Source organism: Tachypleus tridentatus, chromosome 11 (genome assembly GCF_004210375.1).
Source record: "Tachypleus tridentatus isolate NWPU-2018 chromosome 11, ASM421037v1, whole genome shotgun sequence".
Classification (NCBI taxonomy): Eukaryota; Metazoa; Arthropoda; class Merostomata; order Xiphosura; family Limulidae; genus Tachypleus; species Tachypleus tridentatus.
Window position 1 is genome coordinate 45,281,549 of NC_134835.1, and position 26,420 is coordinate 45,307,968.

At 32.7% G+C, this 26,420-nt stretch overlaps 2 protein-coding genes across 3 annotated transcripts; both read right to left on the minus strand.

Moving 5' to 3' along the window:
- Positions 1–1,938: 1,938 nt before the first annotated feature.
- Positions 1,939–7,618, minus strand: LOC143231481 (uncharacterized). Its single transcript, XM_076466017.1, has 3 exons — positions 7,590–7,618; positions 4,653–4,812; positions 1,939–2,279 (listed from the first exon to the last, which is right to left on the minus strand). The coding sequence occupies exons 1-3, from the start codon at positions 7,608–7,610 to the stop codon at positions 2,074–2,076; spliced, it is 387 nt and encodes a 128-aa protein (XP_076322132.1). The 5' UTR covers positions 7,611–7,618; the 3' UTR covers positions 1,939–2,073.
- A 2,182-nt stretch (positions 7,619–9,800) lies between these two features.
- LOC143231482 (uncharacterized) lies at positions 9,801–21,451 on the minus strand. Of its 2 annotated transcripts, XM_076466018.1 has the most exons (6): positions 21,347–21,451; positions 18,623–18,725; positions 15,254–15,596; positions 14,599–14,822; positions 10,709–10,851; positions 9,802–10,053 (listed from the first exon to the last, which is right to left on the minus strand). In XM_076466018.1, the coding sequence occupies exons 2-6, from the start codon at positions 18,668–18,670 to the stop codon at positions 9,894–9,896; spliced, it is 918 nt and encodes a 305-aa protein (XP_076322133.1). In that variant the 5' UTR covers positions 18,671–18,725; positions 21,347–21,451; the 3' UTR covers positions 9,802–9,893. The 2 variants fall into 2 exon arrangements, with proteins under 2 accessions (XP_076322134.1, XP_076322133.1); XM_076466019.1 differs by lacking the exon at positions 21,347–21,451 and having other exon boundaries at positions 9,801–10,053; positions 18,623–18,760.
- Positions 21,452–26,420: the final 4,969 nt, after the last annotated feature.

Below are 26,420 nucleotides of genomic sequence, written 5' to 3' on the forward strand. Positions count from 1 at the left end.
ATGCTTGAAAATGCCAAATTAAATATATTGGTTGTTTTCTTTTTAATAAAGGTTACAACTGAAAGGGTGTGTGTGAGAATAGTGGCGAATTTCCAAACCAAGTTAAGTTTAATTTAAATTAAAATCAATTTATATCATGTATATCACAGTATAACTTCAACTGTTTGAACCCAATAAAGCTAGACAGTATATCTTATTACAGAATTAGTTTATCAGAGATTGTTTACAGTAAAACATTTATATTTTGTTTATACCACCGTTAATTATGTTCTATTTAGTTGTTAAAATTTCCCAGATTTGTATATCACAGATTCTTGTATTTTTATTTATTTCTATAATATAAGTTCCAGAATTTCTTGTCTTTAGATATTTGAGAACCTCTTTCGACATATCTTTCTTATAAGTAATGTAGTTTTTCTGAATATTATTAATATTCCAAGTTCCAAGGTAGGTCTAGCTTCTGGTCAAAATAACTAGTAATACAAATACGATATTGCCATAACAGGCATTAAACATATAATTACCGTATTACACGTATTGAAGAGATAGTAAATTTCATGCAGGGTAAACTAGAGACTGTCTAGTATAGTGATAAAAAGCTCGAGAGAACGTTATGCTACACTGCTGAGGAACTGGGAACAAATACCAAACGCAGGTAATACATTTATCACCTTTGTACAACGAGGAATACTGGGTCTTTTATAAAAGTTTGAACGAAATTCTAACGGAACGGAACGAAATTGTTCTTCGTTCGATCCTGAAAGACAAATATAGTAAAAAATTGTGTATTGTAGGGACATTAGAAATGTGTGAAATTTGGATGCGATTATTCGTTCAATATTGTAACATGTGCATTCAAGGCATTCAAGAAAATACTAGCAATTCTTTTATAGAACTTAAAAACGGGTTAAACCTAACTGATGAAACAATTAATTTTAGATACGTACGAAAAGTATGTTTAATGAGCTATACTGACGGCAAAGTTGATTTTTAGTTTCGCTCTAAGTACCGTGACTAGAACTACCATTATTTGGCACAGCTTCGTAATGAAACGCTTTAGTTGTAGATTGGAAACTGTGTTATACATTATACATTGGAAACTGTATTATACTTTACGATGGGAACTGTTAAAGACACTAAACTTACTAACTGTGTGACATAAAAAAAGGAAACCGTTAAACCAAGTAATAAGGTAAACTACTTTTGCCATTAATGTAACGGTAATAGCAGTCAATTAAAGGTTTCAATATCAGAGAATCTATAAACCAAAATATTTCACGATACATGTGATTATTATGTAAAAGAAGATCATAGACTTCGGAAAATAAACTGAATTGTTCTTTTAAGTAAACCAAAAAAAATAATTCTTTAGTTCTTGATGAATAAAGGATACCACGAATTCAATACACCTTTCATTCATTTCAACATGTCATTAATTCTGTGCAACTTTCATTCGTTTCAGGATAGCATTAGTTCAGTGAATCTTTCATTCATTTCAAGATATCATTAATTCATTACAACTTTCATTCGTTTCAAGATACCATTAATTCAGTGCAATTTTCATTCATTTTCATTCAGTATATCATTAATTCAGTGAATCTTTCATTCATTTCAAGATATCATTAATTCATTACAACTTTCATTCGTTTCAAGATACCATTAATTCAGTGCAATTTTCATTCATTTTCATTCAGTATATCATTAATTCAGTGAATCTTTCATTCATTTCAAGATATCATAAATTCATTACAACTTTCATTCGTTTCAAGATACCATTAACTCAGTGCAATTTTCATTCAGTATATCATTAATTCAGTGCAACCTTCATTCATTTAATTTCCTGTTCTTATTAGTTTACTCCATTTATATCAGTTGTGTTTTTTACATAGTTAGCAGTCGAAAACTCTTTTTCACCAAACCCTTTAATAATTCTTAGCCACCTTTTTAAAACAATTGGTATAATATGTTCAAGTTGAAAATTAAGTTACCGAGAAACAAAATATTAAGGAAGAAAAGAAACACTCTATGCCTCATTTTCACAAAATTTCAAGTTGTTCGCTGTAGCTGAGAATATCATTTATCTAATTTTTGTAGGCGATGTAAGCACGGATCTTTCATTTTAATCGGCTGTTTTTCAATAGAATTTTTAACTCTGCGCAAGCGCAAACATAAAAAAATTGTCAATCCAGAGGTCAGCATGAAAGCAAACATCAAACCACTCAAAAGAGCTGCAAAACCTATCTTCTGTAGACATATGACTCTTCCATCCTTATAGCCTCCTAGAGTAAAGATAAAAGTTTTCATGTAAATAGAAATTAGTTCACTAAAACACGTGGCTTACCATGTATATTTTCACACAGAATGAATAGGTTTATAATGATATACATAATTTAAGAATACAATAAAAATTGAGAATAATATAGAACACTCGATGAGACCCATGCGTTAAAATTATTTTTAACTGTTTTACATTTTAATAATACACTAAGTTTATGTAGACATTTCCTATAACAGGACGTTATCGCAAGAAAGTAACGTCTACAGTGGCAAAGAAACAATGAAAAGTGGCATTTCAGATGATAAAGAAACACAGAGTTTTATTTTTAGCTCGTGACCAGCTAACGTGTAACTCAACTATTACACTTTTTTCTCAGTTTAAACTTTCAGAATAACAATAATATTTAAGAGGTTTCTACTTTATGCCTAACACTTGCAATAGCCTATCTTACACAAACTACATTATTTCGGAGTCTTGTTTACATTTTTAAGAAGTATTTTGCACAATATACACCGCTGGCCAAAATCTTAAGGCCAATGAACATAAAGAAAAAATATGCATTTTGCGTTGTTAGACTCAACCACTTATTTGAGTAGAGCTTCGAAAGATAAAAATAAGAAAAGGGAAAATAAAAAAACTTTTTTAGCCTTTAATAGGGAAAATGTGAACATTATGAAATTAGCTTAAATACTAGCTGGTCAAAAGTTTAAGACCATACCAAAACGAAGTCCTAAACAGGGTAGGAAATGCCCAACAGGAGATCTCAGTAGTGAGTTGCACGGTCGTCATTGCGAATAACTTCAAACATTCGCTTTGGCATGGTAGATATAAGCGTTTGCAGAAAGCTGGCTGAAATGTTATTCCAAGTGGTGAAGATGGCTTCACGAAGATCATGCACTGTTTGAATTGACGTCCATTTCTATAGACTTCCCTTGCCATCCACCCCCAAACATTTTCAATGGGGTCCAGTTCAGGCGAACACGCTGGATGGTCCAAAAGAATCACCTTATTCGCCATGAAAAAGTCCTTTATCCTGCGGGCATTGTAAATTGCAGCGTTGTCCTGCTGAAAGATCCAGTCATTTCCACACAAGGAAGGGCTTTCAGTCAACAAGGATGCTCTCTCCAACATGCCAATGTAGCCAGCTGCTGTTTGACGCCCCTGTATAACCTGAAGCTCCATTGTTCCATGGATGGAGAAAGCACCCCAGATTATGATGGAACCTAATCCACTGTTTCATATAGAAAATAACTCCAGTGGGATATCCTTATTGTACCAGTAACGTTGGAAGCCATCTGGACCATCCAGGTTAAAGTGTTTCTCGTTAGAGAACAAAATCTTTGTCCACTTTTCTACGTTTCATGTTTGGTGCTTCTCAGTAAAGTTTAACCGAGCTGTTTCGTGGTGTGGAAAGAGGCGTGGCCTTTGAAGACGTTTACGGTTTTTAAAGCCTTTCTTTCGTAGATGCCATCTTATTGTTCTTGAGCTGCATTCTGCGTCCGTAAGGGCCTTAATCTGGTTCGACGATCGGCTGATATCTTCCGGACAACCCTTCGAATCCTCCTGCTCAACGCCGGGGAAATTTTCTTGGGCCGACTACATGAAATTCTCGCTCCGTATCTCTCAGGGTCTTTTAATAAATTTGCAACAGCCATTTTACTTCCACCTATCTCACCAGCGATGGCACGTTGAAAGAGACCTTGCTTTCGCTGCTTAACAATTCTGCTACGTTCAAACTCTGTCAACTTTTTAGCCTTTGCCATGTTTTTACCCAATGTAACATAGGAGATGTCAGTGGGAGATTTGACAACGCTAATGTTTGAACACAAATTACTAAATTTAGTTACACGTTTACCGATTAACGCTTCGTTTCAGTATGGTCTTAAACTTTCGACCAGCTAATATTTAGGCTAATTTTATAGTGTTCATATTTTCCCTATTAAATGCTAAAAAATATTTGTTTTTATATTTTTTCCCTTTTCTTATTTTCATCTTTCGAAACTCTACTCAAATTAGTGGTTGAGTCTAACAACGCAAAATGCATATGTTTTCTTTATGTTCATTGGCCGTAAGATTTTGGCCAGGAGTGTACCATCTAAATAAACAAGCATTAGTTGAATTTTTAAGGTGATGGCTACCAAAAGATATTCAAATATGTTAATACCGGTAGGATCGCCATCTTAGTGCATATAATACAGAAATACTTAAAAATATAAATTATGAAAAATACAACACAACATTCAGAAGCGTTAAATATTTTGCTTACTTTAAAATATCTTATATTTTATGTAATTTGTCTATTTACAGATGACAAAACTTATGACTTAATATCATGACATGAGTAAGATGTGAAAATAACTTCTTATAAAATAACCTTTATTCTCTCGATCCCTTGAACCGACTCGACTTTTCTCTTGTTGCACTTCCAAAGCTTGAAACAAACTGATGCTTTCTAAAACAGGTAAAGTTGTGGGTTTAGGCTTCAAAATATCAGCTGATCGTTTCTTTAGAGTTCTCCAGTAGCATCGCTGTGACTGAAACGACATAAAAGATAGTCACTGTTGAAATTAAGACTAACACGATAAATTGTTTGTTTGTAATTATGTACAAAGTTACACGATGGGCTATTTGTGCTCTGCTCACCACAGGTATCGAAACTCGGTTTCTAGCATTATAAGACATACCATTGAGCGGCAACACGATAGAAAAAACAACAAATTTTTGAAGTTAAGAATAACAGAATATAAAATATAACAATTGCTGAAGTTAAGATTAACTTGATAAAAAGACAAGAAATATTGAAGTAACTTTTTAAACAATTTTTATACAAATAGTTTAAAATTTTATGCTAATATTTCATAAAACAAACATATATATTTCATTACCATGTCCATAGAAATATTTCATAAGAACGTTTCAATTTTAACTGTTTGAATTTCACATCAGTTAAAATACAGATAGTTTGTGAATGTCCACAAATTCTTAGCGGTAAAAATATTATTTTAGGTATTATTTTATTCATAAATATCCAAAAATATCACTGTAAACATTTATTTCTAATAATTTCATTCATTCATAAATTGTATAAGCCTCCAAATTATTTCTGATCGCCTATTAACAGAGAACATGTAAATATTGTAAGGTTAGTAAAGAGAATTACAAGATAAACTCGAATGTTGTTTTTTTTAAAAAAGGAAACAGACATTTATTCTCTAGCTCTTTATACAATTAGTGAACAACAAATTTAATACTTCCCTAAATTAACTGATAAAACGTTTTATTCTAATAGACAATCCTATTATAAAACAAGTATTCCTAAAATCATATCAAATTAAGACGAATTAAGTAACAATTAAAAACTAAATATCGCGAAATAATGTTGACCAAACAGTTTACTACTGGATAAGCGGCGTGTTTATAGATTTACAATGTTAAACCTGTGGTTCGATTCTCCAGGGTGGATAGAACACATTATGTAGCCTTGCGCTAAATCAAAAAAGCAAGCGAAGTGGGCAAAACATAAATGTTTATTTGTAAAATATTTTAACCATGTTTTTTGTTTTTTGAATTTCGCACAAAGCTACTCGAGGGTTATCTGTGCTAGCCGTCCGTAATTTAGCAGTGTAAGACTACAGGGAAGGGAGCTAGTCATCACCACCCACCGCACTCTTGGGCTACTCTTTTACCAACGAATAGTGGGATTGACCGTCACATTATAACGCCCCCACGGCTAAAAGGACGAGCATGTTTGGTACGATGGGGATGCGAACTCGCGACCCTCAGATTACGAGTCGCACGCTTGGCCTATTTTAACCCTATATATATATATATGTATAATGAATAATATATACACACACTTAGGAACTAGAAATGGATTCGTTTTAGAAAAGTTGACAAATTATAAACCACAAAATATGTATCGCTCAGTAAATAAAAATTATGATGAATTATATGTTTTGCAATGTATTCTAGTAGTCCAAAAGCGGATCATAATAACACATTTAACAAAAGGAACTTTGTAGATTAAAATTACTTTTATTTGTGATATTTAATAAATAAAAACACTACATTTTTATTAATATTCATTAATTACTGGTACACATTATTATCTGAAGGTATTGAATATTTTAGGTACTGAAATATTATAATAGCACGAAATTTAGTACGAGTTGAGCAACTCTGAAGCTTTAGCTCAAACGATTGATTTAAGCTGTTTTAAGTAAGGCTAGTAATAAAATTTCAGGTAAGTATGGTACTAAAAGAAAGGTATGAACAGGAAATTGGTTACTTCTTTTCTACTTCTGTAGAGAACAAGTTTTGGGGTTTCACATTAAGTTAATAAGTGGACGTTTGGCTTGTTTGTTTGTTTGTTTGGGAATTTCGCACAAAGCTACTCGAGGGCTATCTGTGCTAGCCGTCCCTAATTTAGCAGTGTAAGATTAGAGGAAAGGCTGCTAGTCATCACCACCCACCGCCAACTCTTGGGCTACTCTTTACCAACGAATAGTGGGATTGACCGTCACATTATACACCCCCACGGCTGGAAGGGCGAGCATGTTTAGCGCGACGCGGGCGCGAACCCGCGACCCTCGGATTACGAGTCGCACGCCTTACGCGCTAGGCCATGCCGGGCCTGAACGTTTGGCACAAAGCTTCTAAAATTACTAATGTGTGTTATTTCTGCAAAAAATAGTTAAATAAAACATAAACATTTTTAATTTTGAAACGTAATTGTGTTAAGTCATTTGAATTTGAATTGCTGAATCTATTTGAAACCAAAGTTTAACAATGTTTGAATTGAGTCATGAGAAAACCTTTTGTTAAGTGATATTTCTGTATGTGAAAGTTAAGGGAAATAACATAAAAAGAAATGGTTGTTTACTCCTCATACAAGTTATCACATAGACTACATAATCATACACGAATTATGATTGGTTTACAGTTTTAATCAAAGAAAGATGTTGTTAAATGACAAAAAGAAAAATGCAGGGTATTTAATTACCTCAAACTTACTTTTTTATGCGTTTTGTTTCAGTACATTTTCTATTCGTAAAACATTTGGTTTGATGCTTTTTATTTCTCGCCAATCAGCCCGCGTGCTTCGAACTAAGGATATTTTCAGAAAATGAGTCTCATCTCGGTAACTGTCGAAATTCTCGCTAAAGTAAACGTGGATTATCAGAAAACTAGAGATTTCCCTTAACGTTCTTCCAAGGAACAGATTTAAACGTTTTTAGTCAGTCTTAAAACGTTGAATGAGACAAGAACAAGTTTGTTAGCACTGCTCGAGTAATATAACAGAATAACTTACTGGACAAGCTCCGTGACACATGTGAATGTCACATTATACAGACTTGATATGAGTACCTGAAGAATAACGTATCTTAGCAAATAACAACAAAGACAATAGTTTGAATCAGACAGTTCCATTTATCGTTAGGGGTCCACTTGTTTAGATTAATTTCTTCTGTAGTGTATTCAACCTCCGTGACCTCTATAATGAATAAGTGACAATTATCCCAAGTATATCCATACCTTTTTTCTAGTAAAAAAAAAAGACTAGGGTTTCACGTGAATGCTCGTACGAAACCACGTGGCAACATTTATATGTAGCCTGTTTTTCCTTTCAACCCATAAAAAGAGTAATGTCAATAACCAGAAATTAAGAAGGCTGTTCACCCACCTTGAAGGACGCTAACCCGAGTACAACGTTCTAGTAAACTGCTACCCTAATGTCTAACGCAGACATTGACAGCGATCAAGCGTTTTACGTTGCCACGCAACGACGACCTTTTGAACTTATCTTCAATGCTAATATTGCAGTAAAGCGACTAACACTCATTACTTTCACACAAAAGAAGTAATTTATTTTCCACCCAAAGAGGCTGAACACATCAACTCGCTAGCAACCAAAAGTTCTATCAGCTAGTATTAAGTATTACTTTCAGGTTTTCTTATGTTTACGACACGAGATAGTTTCATCACTTTTTACTTGACGTACGAAATAAATATTCTTCATTTTACCAGATATTTAACTCGTATTTTTAGATGTTTCAGTGTGTGGATAACCAAATTTTAAAGAATTCCTTACCCTATTTGTTGCGCAGTAAACAGTTTTCCTCGCTTTCTTCTCGTTACGATTCATAAGTAATGTTCACGTATTTTTCCCTTTCTTTAATTAACATATCAAGCGTTAAAAAATATTTTACTTGACGTTACTTTCTTAGTGTTATTGCGTAAAAAAATAATAAGTGCATACGTTAGAATTAACTTAAATATGTCCACCGCTGAGACATCGGTTAGTCTACGGATTTACATTACTAAAATCAGGGATTCGTTTCCCCCTCAGTGGACAAAGAAGATATCGCGAATACAACGTTCTAGTAAACTGCTACCCTAATGTCTAACGCAGACATTGACAGTGGACAAAGCAGATATCGCGATGTAGCTTTGCTATGAGAAAAACACAAACTTCAATGCTTTTGGCAAATTATTTAGGGATAATTACGGTATTTGTTTGAGTTGTTACTAAACATTTCACACAAATAAGTGCTTGTGCTTTTGCTAACTTACAGAAACAACGACAGCTTGATTGTCATGTTACAATCTTGAATTCTGGAAAGACATAAATTTTTGAAAAGCGAGATGAATAGTTTTTGCTGATTATTCTATGAATTACCCAAGCCTACGAATTTAAACTTCATAAAAGTTGTTTTGGTTTTAATGACGAATTTTCTAATTTAGCAACGTAGATTTCGAAAATAATATTTTTTTTTAATCACGTACATTTTTTTACAAATCGTGAACAAAAAACTCTTAGATCAAATTATTATTTCATTAATCACAATAAACATTTTTATTATTATTATGTTTATGTTTGGGTCCTAGAACGATTGATAAAGTTCTCACATCGCCATTGGTCTAGAGAAATCCATAGCCAGTGGTTGTCAGTATTTTAAACATAACAAAATATGACCCTATTTCCATGAAAATGATTACCTTCAGTAAAAGTACGTAGGACGTTTTGTAAAACATCTGTACATGATAGAGAAAAATGGATATCGTTTTCGGATTCAGCGAACAGAATTTACTGAAGAGCACGTAAAAGACAATAAAACTATTGCGGACCTGGAATTGACTAATGGCCTGCTGTTGATTTCTCCACTTGAATCTATAAACAATCTATGCATTTTATTGCTATTTTTTAATTAAACTATTTCAAACATGAGAAGGACATTGCAGAGATAACAATAATAAAAATGAGACTTAGGCTTATCCGGCGCAGGTTCTCATCACTTTCACAAATTGTACTTCGAGTTTTCATTAAACGCTCATATTTTTTTGTTTTCTTTTGATTTTTTATCAGATCTCAATAAGACTGTTTCTTTATACCCATAACAACAACATTATCTTAATAGGTAAATTTAAATAAGCGTTTATAAATGATTTAGGCCTAGTACTTTTTTGTCAAGGTAGCAGTAGTAGAAGAATTTAAAGTTATCTTCTTAATTCTAAAATCAGATTTACAGATAAAGCAGTAATCTCTTATAGTTGGTGTCAGGTTGCTCTGTCACCAAATATTATTAGTCTGTGTTTAAGGTTAACATTACGAAACCTAACTGTTTTCACTCTTCATTTGAACTATCAAAGTCAGTGGATCTCCCACACTGACTGGTTTATTTATTGGATGACCTCTGACATTAAAGCCTTCCTTGATCTCCATATAGCACACGGGTGGGGTTAGAGTGAACACAACAGGGTTGCCAGTATTCGCCCTATAAATAACAGAAAAAAAAAAAACACGAAGCATTTAATAAACGAAAAGAACAAGTCATATTTTATAGGAAACCTGAGTTTAAATTAAGTAACCTATATACAACGTGCACATGAAACTTGTGATATAAAAATCAACAGTTTTGACCGCGTAATAAATGGATTTGCACTGATGCAGCCGTCCTACTGATTTTTGGATCCAACCAACAATGTAAAGGAAAATAAGTTTGCTATACTTTCACTGATATCAAAAGAAAAACAGAGCTACTCGGAAAAGAACTGACCATGGTTAACTGAAGCAGAGTGATTTAATATAAGCATATCTGATGTAACCACATTAATGATAATGAAGGAAATGTTCCTTGTAACCACGTTACAAGGACGAAAAGGGTAAATTAATGTCCAGTCGTTTACAACGATTGAATTTCTAATTTAAAAACATAATAACTATAGTAACAAAGTCCTCGACTAAGATTCATCATTCGATTACTATGGAATATTTTGATTACACAGTCAAAAGAAACGTTAAAAAAATAACTTATTCTAGTTCAAATAACGCAGTTAATTAAAAACAGTATAATATTTTCCTAATTACTTTCTACTCTTTACTGATACTCACAAATGTACTGTTTGTTTATTTTTTCATTCTGTACTTACTCAACGTTCACCAAAGGAAACGTAACCGTTTTCCGATAATCGTAGCCATATTCACACGTAACTCGGAAATTTTCGTCCCACTCTTCCTCGATGACAGAGTTATACTGAACAGTGATGGTGTTCCACATGTACTCGTTAGAGTGCTATTCGCAAAACACAAAGGCTATATAAAGACAATGGTGCAAGTAAGCCTAATTTTTAACCAATACAACATTAATATTTTAGTTCAGATTACCCTTAAGAGTCTAAAATACTACCTTATATCTTTTAATCCTTATTAATTTGAAATCGGTGGGGCACAGCATAGTTAGGTGGTTAGGGCGCTCGACTCATAATCTGAGGGTCACGTGTTCGAATAGTCAAAGAGTTGATGGTGAATGGTTATGACTAGCTACCCTCTCCCAGCTTTACACTGTTAAATTATGGATGGCTAGTGCAAAAAGAAAACGAATTTAAATTGCTAAAATCAGGGATTCGATTCCACTCGGTGGGCAAAGCAGATAGCTTGATGTGGCACTGCTGTAAGAAAAACACACACTGAAATACTACTTATTATATCTTTCCATCCTTAAAAATCTGGAGTACCTTATACCTGTTGTGATGATTGACCTAAATTAATTATTTCTCTCCTTCGCTTAAATAGATTGTTTATTTTTATCTTCACCTTCTCTTGGGCAGAGCGTGTGGCATAGTGGTACAACACCGGACTAAAAATCCAAGAGTTCCATTGTCGCTAAATCGTCCTCCACAATGTTGACCCTTACATACGTTATAAGGGTGACACCTTATTCAACTATTCAATTACACCATTCAAATAGTTGGCTGCTTTCCTTCTAGTCTATCAGTTCTAAGCTAGGTATCAATAACCAACGAACATTGTTGTACGTAATTTCAAACTTATATTTTATTACACTAAATATGTAAGTTCGGCATTACGTAATACAACATTCGTTGGTTATTACTTTACAGTTATGATACGATTAATCAATAATTAATTATAATAGTGAGTTTGTGAGCATGGAATCTACCTCGACAAGCCAAAAATAATGTATACTTTTGACAAGAATAACGGGAGTAAACAAACCACATGTTGGAAATACAATAATTATTAATTCAGTTCAATGATTCTTAATTCTACTGATACGTTTAATTGCATCGCTGATTAATTTTAAATGAATTCAAATGCAAATTAAATAACTATTCTATTTGTAATATTGGTTTCACTAAAGCAATATATATAAACCCATGTATTCAAAATCTGTGTTACGTCCTAGTTCAGAGTATAGAAATAAGAACTAGAACACCTGTGACCGACTTCTTGAAAGCTTTCTTAGGTTTGTATGATAAGGCCAACAAAATATAATGTTACTTCAATATCTCCAGGGTGACCAGCGATGGCGAAGTGATACGGTCGTCTAAGGAGGTTACTGTGTCCATCTTTGAAGAAATGACATAATCTTCATAGGAGGTTACTGTGTTTCATTGTTGAACTATAGTGGATGTTACTGTGTTTCATTGTTGAACTATAGTGGATGTTACTGTGGGAAACGTTGAAGAAAGTCCCCTCCTTTTTTTTCAAGTCTGATTCTAGTGTTAATTTCAGTTCCTTTTCTACTCTAATCAGGATTTTTGTTTTATGTATATAAAGTTTTTTGTTCCCTGCTCGTACAGCGGTAAGTCTACGGATTTACAACGCTAAAATCAGGGGTTCCATTCCTCCCAGTGGTCTCGGCAGATAGCTCGATGTGGCTTTGCTATAATAAAACACACACGCACACATTAAGTCTTATTCACGTACAAATGGGCTCTTGTTTATCATATACATCCAAACCGATTTTGATACTCGTGGTGGACAGAGCATAATAACAAAACAAACAATATACAATAAATAAACTTGTGTTTCTTCCATCATTTCATTTCGCTTTGAGCATCCACATCTATCTGGCGTTTGGTTGTTCAACAAAGATCTAACTACCTGTCGGTTGCATATACCACATTACCACGCCAGAACGAAACTAAAACCTATAAAATCTGTAGATTATTTTCTCTGTAATCGCTATCGTATTTTTTGTGATCTTTGTTGGTTAATCGGTTCAACTAAAGAATTTAAAGCCAGTGCATATAACACAAATATTAAAATAGATATTTAGGTATTCTGATAGGACAATGCACATAGTATCTAAATGTAAAAATAAATTCTACATGGCCAGGTGGTAAAGATACTCCACTCGTAATCCGAGGGTCGCGGGTTCGAATCCCTGCTACACCAAATATGCTCGTTCTTTGAGCCATGTGGGCGTTATAATGTGAATCCCACTATTCATTGGTAAAAGTGTAGCCCAAGAGTGGGTGGTGAGTGATGATGACTAGCTGCCTTCCCTCTAGTCTTATACTGCTAAATTAGGGACGGCTAGCGCAGATAGCCCTCGTGTAGCTTTGAGCGAAATTCAAAACAAACAAACAAATTCTAACACATTGATAAGCTAGAGTACGTAACACGTAATTATAAAACATGACATATTAATAAGTCAATAAATATCTAACTAAAATATAATCCTTCTTATACTGATAGGCCAGAGCATATAGCAATTAAGTGTAATTTCTGAAATATTAATAGGCCAGAATAAATGCCACTAAAGTGCATATATTGACGTATTGAATAGTCAGAGTACATAGCACTAAATTATAAGTTTTGCTTATTGATAAGGAAGGGTATATAAGCATTAAATTATAAATTTGAACGTACTGATAAGCCAACGTATATAGTACTAAAGTGTAAGTCTTGGCGCATTGTAAGCCGGTGTATAAAGTACAAATGCAGAGGTATTGATTATCCAGAGTAGGTAGTACTAGAGTATACATCTTAATATAGCGATAAGCCAAAGTATATAACATTAAAATATAAATCTTGACGTGTTGACAAACTAGACTACATAATACTTATGTTAAAGAAACATACGTACAAGAAGCGAACTATTTAGAAAGTCAAGAAAATATGCGAGAATATGTTTCAAACATTTTATGCTAGTAAAGTTGAAAGTAGAAGATGAATTATGTAAAGATAGCCAAGAAACCTCATTACGATAACTCCAACAATGTTACAAAACACTTGCTAAGAAATTGGGTACAGACCGGACATTTTGCACGTAAATCGTGGTACGCATGTTATCTATGGTGATTGTATGCTATAAACAAACTTTAAACATTATTATCGTGTTAAACGATACGATTTTTCAAAATGCTCGAAAACATTATGCATCTATACAATTAAGTAAATATTGTTTTGAGCATCTAACAAGTATGGCCTCTTGTGGATAAATGACTGACCACAAATATGCTTGAGTGCTCACTCTATGTTTTTTGCAGCCTCTTTGCTTTCTGTTTTTACTCTTCTTTGTTTGTGTGTGTGTGTCAAATCTGGAAGCTTAATGCGTGAAAACCTATTTGATAGGTTTTTATTTGAGTTCGAAGAATTGCAAAAAAAATAATATCGTGTAATACAGTGATGACTTGAATGTGCTCAGAAGTGAAAGTAAGGTGAAGAAAAGTATACCCAGAGTTCGTAAAGACGTTTTCGACATATTCAAGTAAACCTTCTGCAGCTGAAGTCTTTATTGTAAGATATCAACCATTATAACATACCTTACAAAACAGTAGAGAACTTCTTCCCTTTAAGGTGTAAAAAATTGTTCATCATTCTACGACTGCGCTATAAACTTATACTATACTATTATAGTATAGAGCAAACTCATGATTAGAATGCTTTAGAATTTTAACACATACGTATTTAATATATTACAGATATAAAAGTAATAACTGAAACGAAATTTTAATCATCTTGTACACACACTTCATCATATCATTTGATAGGACTGATTATGTCTTAGTACCTTTTTGTTTTCCAAAAAATAACTGTTGTAATCACCATTTCTCTGCCCCAAGGTGCCACACCTGTTAAGTCTAATGTAGAATTCATAACGTTTGTCGTAAGAACCATTGATATAGACACAATCAGGATCGTGAACGTATCCAGTACTGTAAACTATCCCGGAGAAAGTGCCATTAAAATGAAGGTTGATCCTCATGTAGTTGTCATAGCAATCCGCCGTGATATCTAAAAGGAAGAATCTTTATCATGACGTTAACCAAAAATGAAGCCAAACAGGGAAATTATTTTTTTAAATTAAATTAAGTAAATTTTGCAACTTTTATTTAAATAAAAAAAACTAATTTCTTCACATTGCGATATTCTCCTGAAACCTAGTGAAATGTTTTATTTGTAAACGTTTAGTAGTGGCAGATGTAAAGTATCTATAAACATCCAAGTGTTCGTGTTTATATCTTAAACATAAAACCAGAATAATAAACAAACAATTCCTATACGCATATTTATTTCTATAGAAAATAAATTATGTAAAAAAGACACATTATTTTGGTAAGAAAAAGTGTTATTATTATATTACAGTTCTCTTATCTCTTCTTTATTTTTATCATTTGAAACGTTTATTAAGTGGCGCTTTCGCAAACAAACAACGAAACACTTACAGTTAACCCTAATCATGTTCCTTGTGTATCTTGACGAAAAGTCAAAAGGGTTAATGTTAGAGAACTCTGGCCGATAAGATGACAAAGATCCTCTTGCTCGTGTTAGCAGGCTTCCTCCCCACTTTTGCTTGTCCACCTCTCCATGTAAAGGTTGACGAGGAAAGCTCTCAAAAACTGATTCATTCACTGACCCAGGATCTTCCCTAGGAGTTGCACTACTGACCTTATCTGCTAGCTTATGATTATTTAATTCGACGGTGAAGTTTTTGAGCGTGATGTTAAAAGCTTCCAGTTCAATATCACTTGCTACATTGGGAATGTTTAAGCTATCTTCAGCTCCTGACTAAAGAGAACAAGCAGAATTTTATTCTAAAGTAAAATTATTTTGATAGCAAAAGTTAATGTTTCTACAAACAAGCCCTTAAGTGCAAAATATCCTATTCACACTGCTTTGATTGTCGCGCCATCTGTGACTACCAAGAATAAGAAAGAAGACCACATCGGTTTCCAAAGCACATTTTTTCTTAAAGTAAAAGTTATCAGTGCGCAAAAATACAGCGTGGATTCCAATATATGTGCTCTAAAAGACATTGATAAAGCACCGATCATTAGAACATTTAGAATGGGACAAAATATTAAAAAGCTATCCTAGAAACACGTTTTCTCTCTGATAATGCAGATTTCAGTGTTGTTTATAATCAACTTTTGAGACAGGTTTACTTACACGAAAATATTAGCCAGAAACTTGTTTAAAAGTGTTAATATCATTGATTAAAATGTACATTCAAACAATATCATGGCGTTCTAAATTAAATGAATCGCACATAATTGGATATGGTTATATCTTTTCAAATGGTGCTAGCCTAGATCGTTCCTGACTTTAACTTCTTAGGTGGACTTTGATGAACAATGATTGGCCATGAGACTACAAATGCAAGTGTAACTTAGAGTGATTAAGTTATTATAATCTAAGTCAATTTAATTGTGGTTGGTTCAACTCCTATAGGATATTTTTTAGTCTAGTTAAGACTTCGCAGGATATACGCCAACTTAAGAATCGCCCTTTATTTACAAAGATGTTTCTTGAAGTTTTATTTTCACGCAAATGTTTTGTTTCAGTTAAAGTACCTCAACATTTATTTCTATACGTTCTTCTAGTTTTCTCACTAACTTTCACTGTTTTAATATTCTTTTGTTTATTTCGCTTTGATCACTAAAATTATTTAATGATTGTTCGCAATACACAAATAAAATGTGTAAAATATTTTCTTTTTTCAATTTTTATTATTGCGCCATCTGTGAACAATAAGAAGAACGAAGGAAACGATATCGAGTTTCATAATAGTTTATGCTTGTAATTAATCGTGGAAAATTCCCAATATTCAATGTTGACTGGCAAACTGTATAGTTTATATTTCTAGGCTGTTTTAGTAGTTTACACTAACCACTATCATCCAAAGTCTCAAACGCATTCATCCGTGAATTGACTTTATTTCCATCACACGAATACCAACCGCATAAGTAACTGTCACATTTCACCGATTAACTTCTTGAATAACGACTTACATATACTTCAACTGATCGCGGACTAACCCTAACGAAGCCAGAAAAAGTGTGATTGCTAAGTAGTGGGGAATAACTCATTAAAAAAAAAACTATTGAAAATTTACAGAAGCTGAAATTCACTTCAAAACCTACTAACTCTATTTAAAAAAAAAAATTGATTAGCTTTATTTTCCAACATCTAATAAAGAGAGATTCGCACATTTATAATCGTTGTTGTTTTCGTGTATTCAGAGACAGAAAAGCACTGATAGTAGCAGCTGCTTTTGATTGGCTGTCTTCCTTCTGGTCATTAGTATAAAACAAGTTGCCGTCCAGATTGAAAATTCCAGTTCCAAATATTGAATATTATTACACACTAATACGCACTTCCATTATTTTATTTCTCAATAAAAGTATAATAATGAATAAATCCTCTTAAAAACAAGAAGTAAAAACAACTTTTATGTCCATACAATGCAAATTTTTGTTGAACAAAATTATATTTAAAAAAATATTTGTTCGGCTAAATATGTATACAGATATACATTCTAGGTTGACATTGATATACACTTTGTTGTTTATTTCTCTTTGCATTTTCAGGCCTATTTTACATTTCATAGTTCCAAGTAAATAATTTTTGAAATTCGTAATATCAAGGATGTATGCATATGATTTCAGTTTTAAACTTTCAGAGCTTGCATACGAAGCAGTTTAACAGTTACTTAAATAGACAATATGTCTTGATTCATGACACTCTCGTAATATACTGACATACCCTTTTCATATGAAACCGCACCCACTAGCGTTTAGGACTTTGAATGAAAGCTAAATTCTTAAAACTTAATATTGATTATGATAATCCACAATATTATGTAATTCTTTTTTAAATATTGGCATCATTTGTCTAAAGCATCATTTCTTGACACCATACTGAGTAACACGTATTAGTTCCCTGTTATATTGTTGAAGTCAAATATACTATAGCTTTTAAAACATGAGAAGTTAACCATGTTTGGATAAACTGAATAGAATTTACACAAAATAGTGAAATATGGTCAAAACGATTGACTAATTTTTCCACATATTTTTAACTGAGTACGATTTAAAGTTAAAATTAGTGTCATTATTTAATAGTTTATTTTGTACTTCTGAATTTTCTGTAACTTATTATTATTTCAAAGTTTCATTCCTCATGTTGTCAAGAAACAACTCTCAATACCACGGCCATTCTCACTTTCCACGCTTTCAATAAAGCATTTGAAAACATGACCAGTTTACCATAAGCAATAGAGAATTTCTCTTGTTAGTGGAGTAACAGTACTTGAAAAGCTAGCTCAAAAAACTACTACATTGTGTAGCTGGTGTTAAAAACTTCGAACTTTAGTTTGACAATATCTATTTCTACCTAAAATAAAAGTTACAGCAAGCGTACATTTTACAGACTGTGTGTGTATGAATGCTTTTCACCAGTTCTTTTACAGTAAAATATTCAGTGTTGGAGAATGTATATCAGTCAATTAAGTCTGATATCAACTGTTACAACAGACTTATTGCAAGCTTTATTTTGACGACTTCTATATTAAGATATCTTGAACAATGAGAGAAGTCTTAATTTTGATACAAACTTTTGTCATACATTAGTAAAAATTAGAATTCAATCTGAGACAAATTTTTTTAACTAGGGCAGTTCTTTCAATCTTTGTTTTTATCTGTTAACTATATGCAGATCGTATCCATGAACAGGAAGATTACATAAAAACAATATGAAATATTATTAAAACTCTATACAAAATACAATGTTCAACAAGATAAAAAAACACATACCCATGGCATCAATACGGTGAGGAAGAAGAAGTGAATAACAGGTTCCATGTTTAAGTAGTCCTTTCTCTTTTTAGTTTTATGCAGATATTTTGGTATATTTTAGCTAAAATAGAATAAAGAACAATAAATAGAATAAAGGAAAACACTAGCCGTAAACAGTTCATTATAACAGCTTTATTTTATGATTAAAAATAGCTACATTTTAAAATCTTAAAACCATTCTTTTTTCTTTTGGCATTTTAGAAACGTTAATGCCTCCATGAAGAACAGCGATAATTCCGGGGGTTTATAATGCTAAAATCAGATTTTGATATCAGTATCTCACAAAGAACCAATTATGTAGCTTCGCGTTTAACTGCAAACTAAAGCTTTTGTATCGTCTTGTGTATGGCCAGGTGGTTAAGGCACTCGTGATCTGATGGTCGCGAGTTCAAATCCCCGTCACACCAAATATGCTTACCCTTTCAGCTGTGGGAGCGTTATAATGTGACGGTGAATCCCAGTATTCGTTGGTAAAAGAGTAGCCCAAGATTTGGTGGGGAGTGGTGATGACTAGCTGCCTTCCCTCTAGTCTTACATTACTAATTAGGGACGGCTAGCGCAGATAGCCCTCGAATAGCTTTGCGCGAAATTCAAAACAAGCAAACAAATTATCCTGTGTAAAACTGAAATACGAAGTCCTCAAGTGAAATTTGAAATGAGGTGTTTATAAATAGTAAACAAAACCAATTTTTAATCACGTAAAAAATGTACTTTCCATCTTGTGAATGTAAATTAAACTGAAGGATAGTCAAAAGCATTAACCACACTTTTTATTTTACGTCGACACATCAAAATGCTGAATACCTAACTTTTTTTACATACATAGCCTTTAGCAACTTTTGAGTAATCTATAGCTTTTAATATTTAATTTGCTAAAGAACTACTTTAAAGACAAACAGAACGTTCTTTGCTTGTAGCGGATCACAGATGGATTTCGAATAAACATTGTTTCAGCAGATACGAAAGTTACACGTACGTAACAAAACTTTTGATTCTTTGACGCGGGCAATTATATTTCTATCTAATGTTTTTACAGCATATATCATGTGTTTTAAATTATGCGTACAAATTATTTGTTTACTATCATTCGTACATAGTTCTAAATTACTGGAATGAGGTTTATTAACAGTTTAACTTGCCCTAAAATATGTATTATTGTTTACATTATACATTTTATTTGTTCCATCAAAATCGAGATTATGTTAAACCAGGTATTGCACTACAGTAAGAGTACATTCAAGGACATTTATCTATCGCTGTCACTCTCTTCGTATTATTGCTTCATTTCCCTTTCCAGTGGAAGTGCATGATTGTAAACAATTTTCCAGATCACGTCATTTCTACAACTTTTAGTAGTTAAGCACTGAGCCTTCACGCTCTTTTAATCCGAAACTCATATGCAGCCGATCAAAACCTTTCTTTCAAAAGAATGCCCTGAACATTAATAACAGATTGCAGCAAATGCAGTACACTTCATTTTTTAACTTTCGAGTAGATTAGTGAGTTAATTAACAATTTTTAATTTTTAAGTCATAACAAATAGCAGTAAAAGACGTATTCTTCTTATCATGGAAACTATAAACCTGGATCATTATTTTAATTAATTTATTTAGAAGCTCTCTTCTTCAAAATAATTGTTTTCTATAGTCAATTGTTAGAGCACTTAAATACGAATAATTCAGAAGTCATGAAAGTTTAGTTTGCTAATCAGGGAGAGTTTTAGTAAATATAAATCACGATGATTTAATTAATTAAATACAGAGAGTAATGCCAGTCATAAAATAGTAATAATAATTAGGCCAGAAACTGATAATCTTAGTGTCATAGTAAACTACTATAAAAAGTATTGTCAATTAAAGGTACGTAACCAAGGTAAAGTAGTCCTAACATGGGTTGGAGCTCTTTTAAAAATGTGTTTTCAGTGCTGAAGAATTGTTAATCATCCAGCTGTTCTCTTAACTTTGGTAACATACCACATTCAAGCTATCACAGTTATTGATTTATGTCGAATAAATCATAAAATTCTCATTTCTGAGTAAGTTTATGGATTATCCAACATTAACAAATCAGCTCATGCAACAGTTTAATATGTAACATTACTTGCTTACAAAGTGTTTTTATTTAAGCTGTAATTATCTAGATTAAACAGATCTTGATTCTTTAGATCAGACTTTGAAGTACAAACAGTTATAAGTCAGGGTGTCTCTTCTTGTTTATTTATTGTTAAGCGCAAAGTTGAACCTTGCATTAATTAGGGGCAGTTAAGGAAAATCAAGTTAAAACAGAAAACCATAATCTGTTTTAGATTATCAAAAAAAATATTTACAAGAAAAACTATTCTATTCCTATTCTCTGATATTTCATTACATAATTATCTTTATATATGTGTAATAAGCAGTCTGTCATACTCATCCAAAAAAGTTAAAAAAGATATTTTACATTTTAGTTATATACTTATCAAAAGAAACCAAGTGTCAAAAATGTGTATTATAAATAATGTAAAATAAATTACTAAATGTCTTAGCTGAATGATTTATGGAAAAATGTATTAAATTCTATTTAGTAGCATATTAACATTAGAAACATATACAAATTATAAATCTTTTATATATTTTCACAAAAATATCAAGTTTCTCACAAACATATGTATTCATAAGATGTATTAAATATCCTATATCTTACCTTTCCACTCTATTCTAATGGATCAACCTTGTGAAGATGTTAAGTTATCTAAAACAATTTCTGGAGAATATCTTCCAACTCACAAACATGTAGATATCTTCAACTAATAAATACTCATCTGGTAAAACATCCGGGAACGTAACTCTTTAACTGTTGCTAGAACACAATTTTGAGTTGTTGTGACGTAAAAAATGACGTTTACAAAAGATATAATAAGATTGGCCGTTTTCAACGCTGATGGTGCGACAAGCAATATAGACGCTACATGAACATATTACAGGATACCTGAACTTTCAATGTTTATAGATTACATCTTTCTTTTTTTCGTTTCTTTTACCTAAACTGAAAATAACTTTGAATAAACAAATGTATAGATATAAGAATGTTAAAATTAATTGTTTTAGCAATGTTCGACTATTCATGATCCAAAATTTACAGAAACATCTACTAGAAGCCATGTTAAACTCGAAATATAAAGGACTAAATGACACGCAGAAACAAAAATGAATCCAGACAATCAGTTACAAACACTGTTAATATGCTCTTTGTCAACCTGAAGATGACCTTAGAAAAGTTTTTATACCCATACCAGCCGTCCTGAGATACAATGTTCGACTATGTTTAAGCTCTTCTTATATTTTGATACTTCTTTGTCTTTTCACTTTGTTTTTCACTATTTTTCTATGTTAGCGCTTTATAATCAGCTGAAGACATAGTTCTGACGTTTTATAAGACATTCTAGTTGTTAGCTACCTTATGTATTTATGTTTACCGTAACTACATTTGTGGTGATACTCCTCAGACTATTGCAGTAAAAAAAATAGTTCATATTTGCCATACTACACCAATGACGATACATCTCAGGCTATTACAGCAACAATAATCCATATTTCCCTTCTAAATATCAAGAATAAGTCTCAGGCAATTAGAGGAAAAAAATTACGGTATTTTTGTGCTAAACGTGACTTCAAATTACATAGTATTAGAATTAAAAACCTATTATATTCTTACACGATATATAATACAATCAGTTCTTAACCAGAAAAAAACATCTCAAAACTTTAAAACAACCAAAAGTATGACTGTTTGCACACTGTGTATTACAAGATCAAGAAGAAAATATTTCGGTTTCAGGTAATGTACTGTCACCAACCTAAGTGCTTCAATGAAACTGGTGTTATCAAACTAGTTATGCTTCACGAAGTTCGAAAGCATTCTAACTAAAGAGTACCAGCCAATCATCACCTGTGTGCTTGTGTTCATCGCATCTATAGATGATTATGCGCAATTCTCTTTCACTCATAAAAGACTGTTACGATAATCTTCCAGTTCTTGTTAAAATACATATAAATACGTTTTTGTTATTATCATTACAATGATTTCTCAACAAACATTTTCATACACTTTCAAAAGATTCTACAATACCAGAATCAAGTTAGATGTTATAAGTCGATCAATAGCTGACATAAAAATAATGTAATTTTTTAACAGTCATAAGGTACTGAAATACTTCCAAATTAGCTTGAACAATAAACAATCCTATGAGGCTCTTCCCCTTTTTTTTTTTTTTTTTTTTTTGTGTGCGTCAGCAAAACCAAGAGTAGAGCGTGCGTATATCGAATTTGATTTTATTACTCATCAGAATATCTACTAGCGAACCCTCAAATTCAAATTATTTTAGGCCGGATTAGAGCAAATTAATCTATAAAACCTTGAGCGGTGTTAAGTAGATCAGTCGAAAGGGTTTCCTCTCCTGAGTCCAAAACTGTAATTAGATGACGGAGCTATCAGCTAAATGTTTGTACTTAAAACTCAGAGTCATTCTATAAACCGGGGTCTGGCATGACCAGGTGGTTAAGGCACTCGACTCTTAATTTAAAGTTCGCGTGTTCAAATCCCCGTTACACCAAACATGCTCGTTCTTTCAGCCGTGATGTCGTTATAACGTGATGGTCAATCCCACTTTGTAAATTAATAGCCCAAGATGGGTGATGAGGACTAGCTGCCTTTCCTCCAGCCTTAAACTGCTAAATTAGGAAAGGCTAATACAGATAACCCTCGTGTAGCTCTGCGCGAATTTCAAAAACAAATATATGAGCCGCGATGTCGTGACTAAAAACGTGTGTATCTTTACAAATTTGTACAGATTCTTGAAAACATTCCAAGGTTTACTATAAAGTTACAAACCCACTAAATAACGCAAGGAAAAATACTAATGTGCTGGCAGTAACTTTTATCATCTTCTCAAAAGTTACAACTCAAAAAAGAAAATAAACACTTGTGACAACTGCAAGGTGCTGAGAAACAACAAAACAAAAGTATTAAATTTCCTGAGCGAGTTTTTATTCTTAAAATAGACTTGATATGTTCCTCTTCAAAACAGTTTGTCTATATTTATCTATTTTATAACATTTTCAAATTAAGTTCCTAAACACTTAAAAAGATAATTAAATATAACAATTAATAACTACAAACCATAAGAATAGGAACTTTGTCGGTTACAAATATTGAATCAGTAGCTATCGTTTGACTTTTATTTTGTTTCTCGCTAAGCGCAAAGCTGTATAGTGGGCTATCTGCATATATTGAACCTTATTTTTAGCGTTATAAGCCCTCAGACTCACGATTTCATAGCGGGGGTTTTTGGTTTGGTTTTGAATTTCGCGCAAAGTCACACGAGGGCTATTTGCGCTAGCCGTTCCTAATTTAGCAATTTAAGACTAAACGGAAGGCAGGTAGTCATAACCACCCACCGCCAACTCATGGACTACTCTTTTACCAACGAATAGTGGGATTAGTCGAAACATATAACGCCCCACAGCTGAAAAGGCGAGCATGTTTGGTGTGACGGGGATTTGAACCCGTGACCCTCAGATTACGATTCGAACGCCTTAACCACATTACAAATTATTATATAAGAGATGATAATCAAAGGTTATGATGGGCATCAGACCGATATTTTTGTGCTGATTACACAGACCTACAACTTTAAACTTTTTAACGTTTGCTTTGGTTTTAATAACGAATTTTCCATAATTCAGCTACAAAGATTTCAAAAATAACTTTTTTCTATCATATAAGGATTTTTTTCAAATAAAAAGAAAAATCTCCTACTTATATCAAATTGTTATTTCGTTTACTACAGTGAACATTTTTTTTATTATATGTTTATTTGTTTGCGTTCTTGAACTATTAATGAGACTCTTACGCTGTAATTTGTATAGCGACATCTATAGCCAGTGGTTGTCAACATTTTAAACTTTGCAAAATGTGATCCAATTTCAATGAATATAATTCTCTTATGTAAACATGCATGTGAAGTTTTGAGGAAAATCTGTACGTGGTGAAGAAAAATGAATATCATTTTCGGATTTAGGTACCGGAATTACTGTAGAACATGTAAAACTTCAGAACAATAAAACCATCGTAGGCCTGTGTTATCAGCGAGTGTATATTTTCGAAAGCGAATTTCCTTCCTTCGAAACAAATAAGAAATAATTCAAAGACATAAAGCTTAAAAATCTAGAACCTTGAAAAATCTTTATTTAATGTAATTGCGCCGAAACTTTAGAGGTACATAGCATAAAGGTTTACATGGTATCTTACTGAACCGAAATATTACACACATGCCTAACAAAGCTACCATTGGAAAGATTCTCCTATAATAAGTATGTGTTCCTTATAGCAAAGCCACAACAGGCTATCTGCTGTGTCCACCGAGAGGAATCGAAGCCCTGACTTGAGCGTAATAAATTCGAAGACTTACCGCTGTCCTTCTGGGAATTCCTCTAATGAAAAGAGAAGCTTTAGAAATTTAACACTTTATAACTCTTATAAACTAACTTAGCTTTATATGTATTATGTGAAAAAAAAAGGTTCCCCATGTGATTTCACTAGTGCTTCAATATCTACGTCACTATCGTACCTTTTTATTGAACAAAATCTTTAGTGATTTTTTTTTCGTTTTGAAAAGTCAAAGATGGTATAAAGCAAGGGTTCGTAGTCCAATAATTCTTTTCAAGCCGTCATAATGTACTAGTAGAAAGGGTAAGTACAACTTGACCACCAAATTATAGTAATGTCAGATTTAATGTTTCACTATTGGCCAAGATACTATAACCACTCGTCCATGGTGTAACTGTGCTGTTTGTTGTTATGCTTTAAGCTCTAAACCTTTTCCAGTGTAACTAGACAGCAATAAACGTAAGGTCGTTATATCATCGACGTCTTGTCTGCTTGCCTCTGGCTAAGGATGCTCAGCTAGAACATACTTTAGTTACCCACGAAACACAACAATTTGTGAACTAACTCGTTGGTCACATACATTCACCAGTACATGAAGCATAGCTATATACACTTGACGAAGTTTTAATCAGCTTAACGAAAATGGTAGTCCGATTACATCCAAAATTTCACACACGTGTTGTTTTATTCAGGAGAAGTCAACATATCGGAGCAAACATTGAAAGAATTACATTTTTACATTAAGAAATCTCATACGCTACTTAATTTTACTTATTTCAAAAAGGCTACGTTTACCTACTACTACACATGGTGTTTGCTGTATTCTTACATCTGTTGTATAATAATTGAACTGTTTGTTGCTGGAATAATAAGGCGTGGTTGGAGATTCAAACGTTTAGTTTTTTCCCGTTGATGTGATTGCTTGATGCGCTCAAAGAACAAAATGACTACCTGGCTTACCAGTTTTTCTGAATCAAAATAAGTAAATAATCAGTGTCAAAAATTTTAATATCAAATAAATAATGTTGTGTTTTTTATCATTACCCTAAAAATTTGATATGTAAATGACTTAAATAAAGTGATACTAATTGCAATTTATTTGCTCAATTTGGTCCACTACATAATAGCTGTTGTTCATGGAAACTAACAATATATAGTGCTTAGACCACTATTATGCTTGTTGTATTCCATTCAACTTGATGAGTGCTGATATTATGCAAAAAGCCGCGTCGGCACTGGATATGGCAAGTGTAGCATGGTTAACATTTGTTTTTTTACTCACGCGCTTTTAGAAATACTAAAACAACGATAACATAAATAAATACATAAC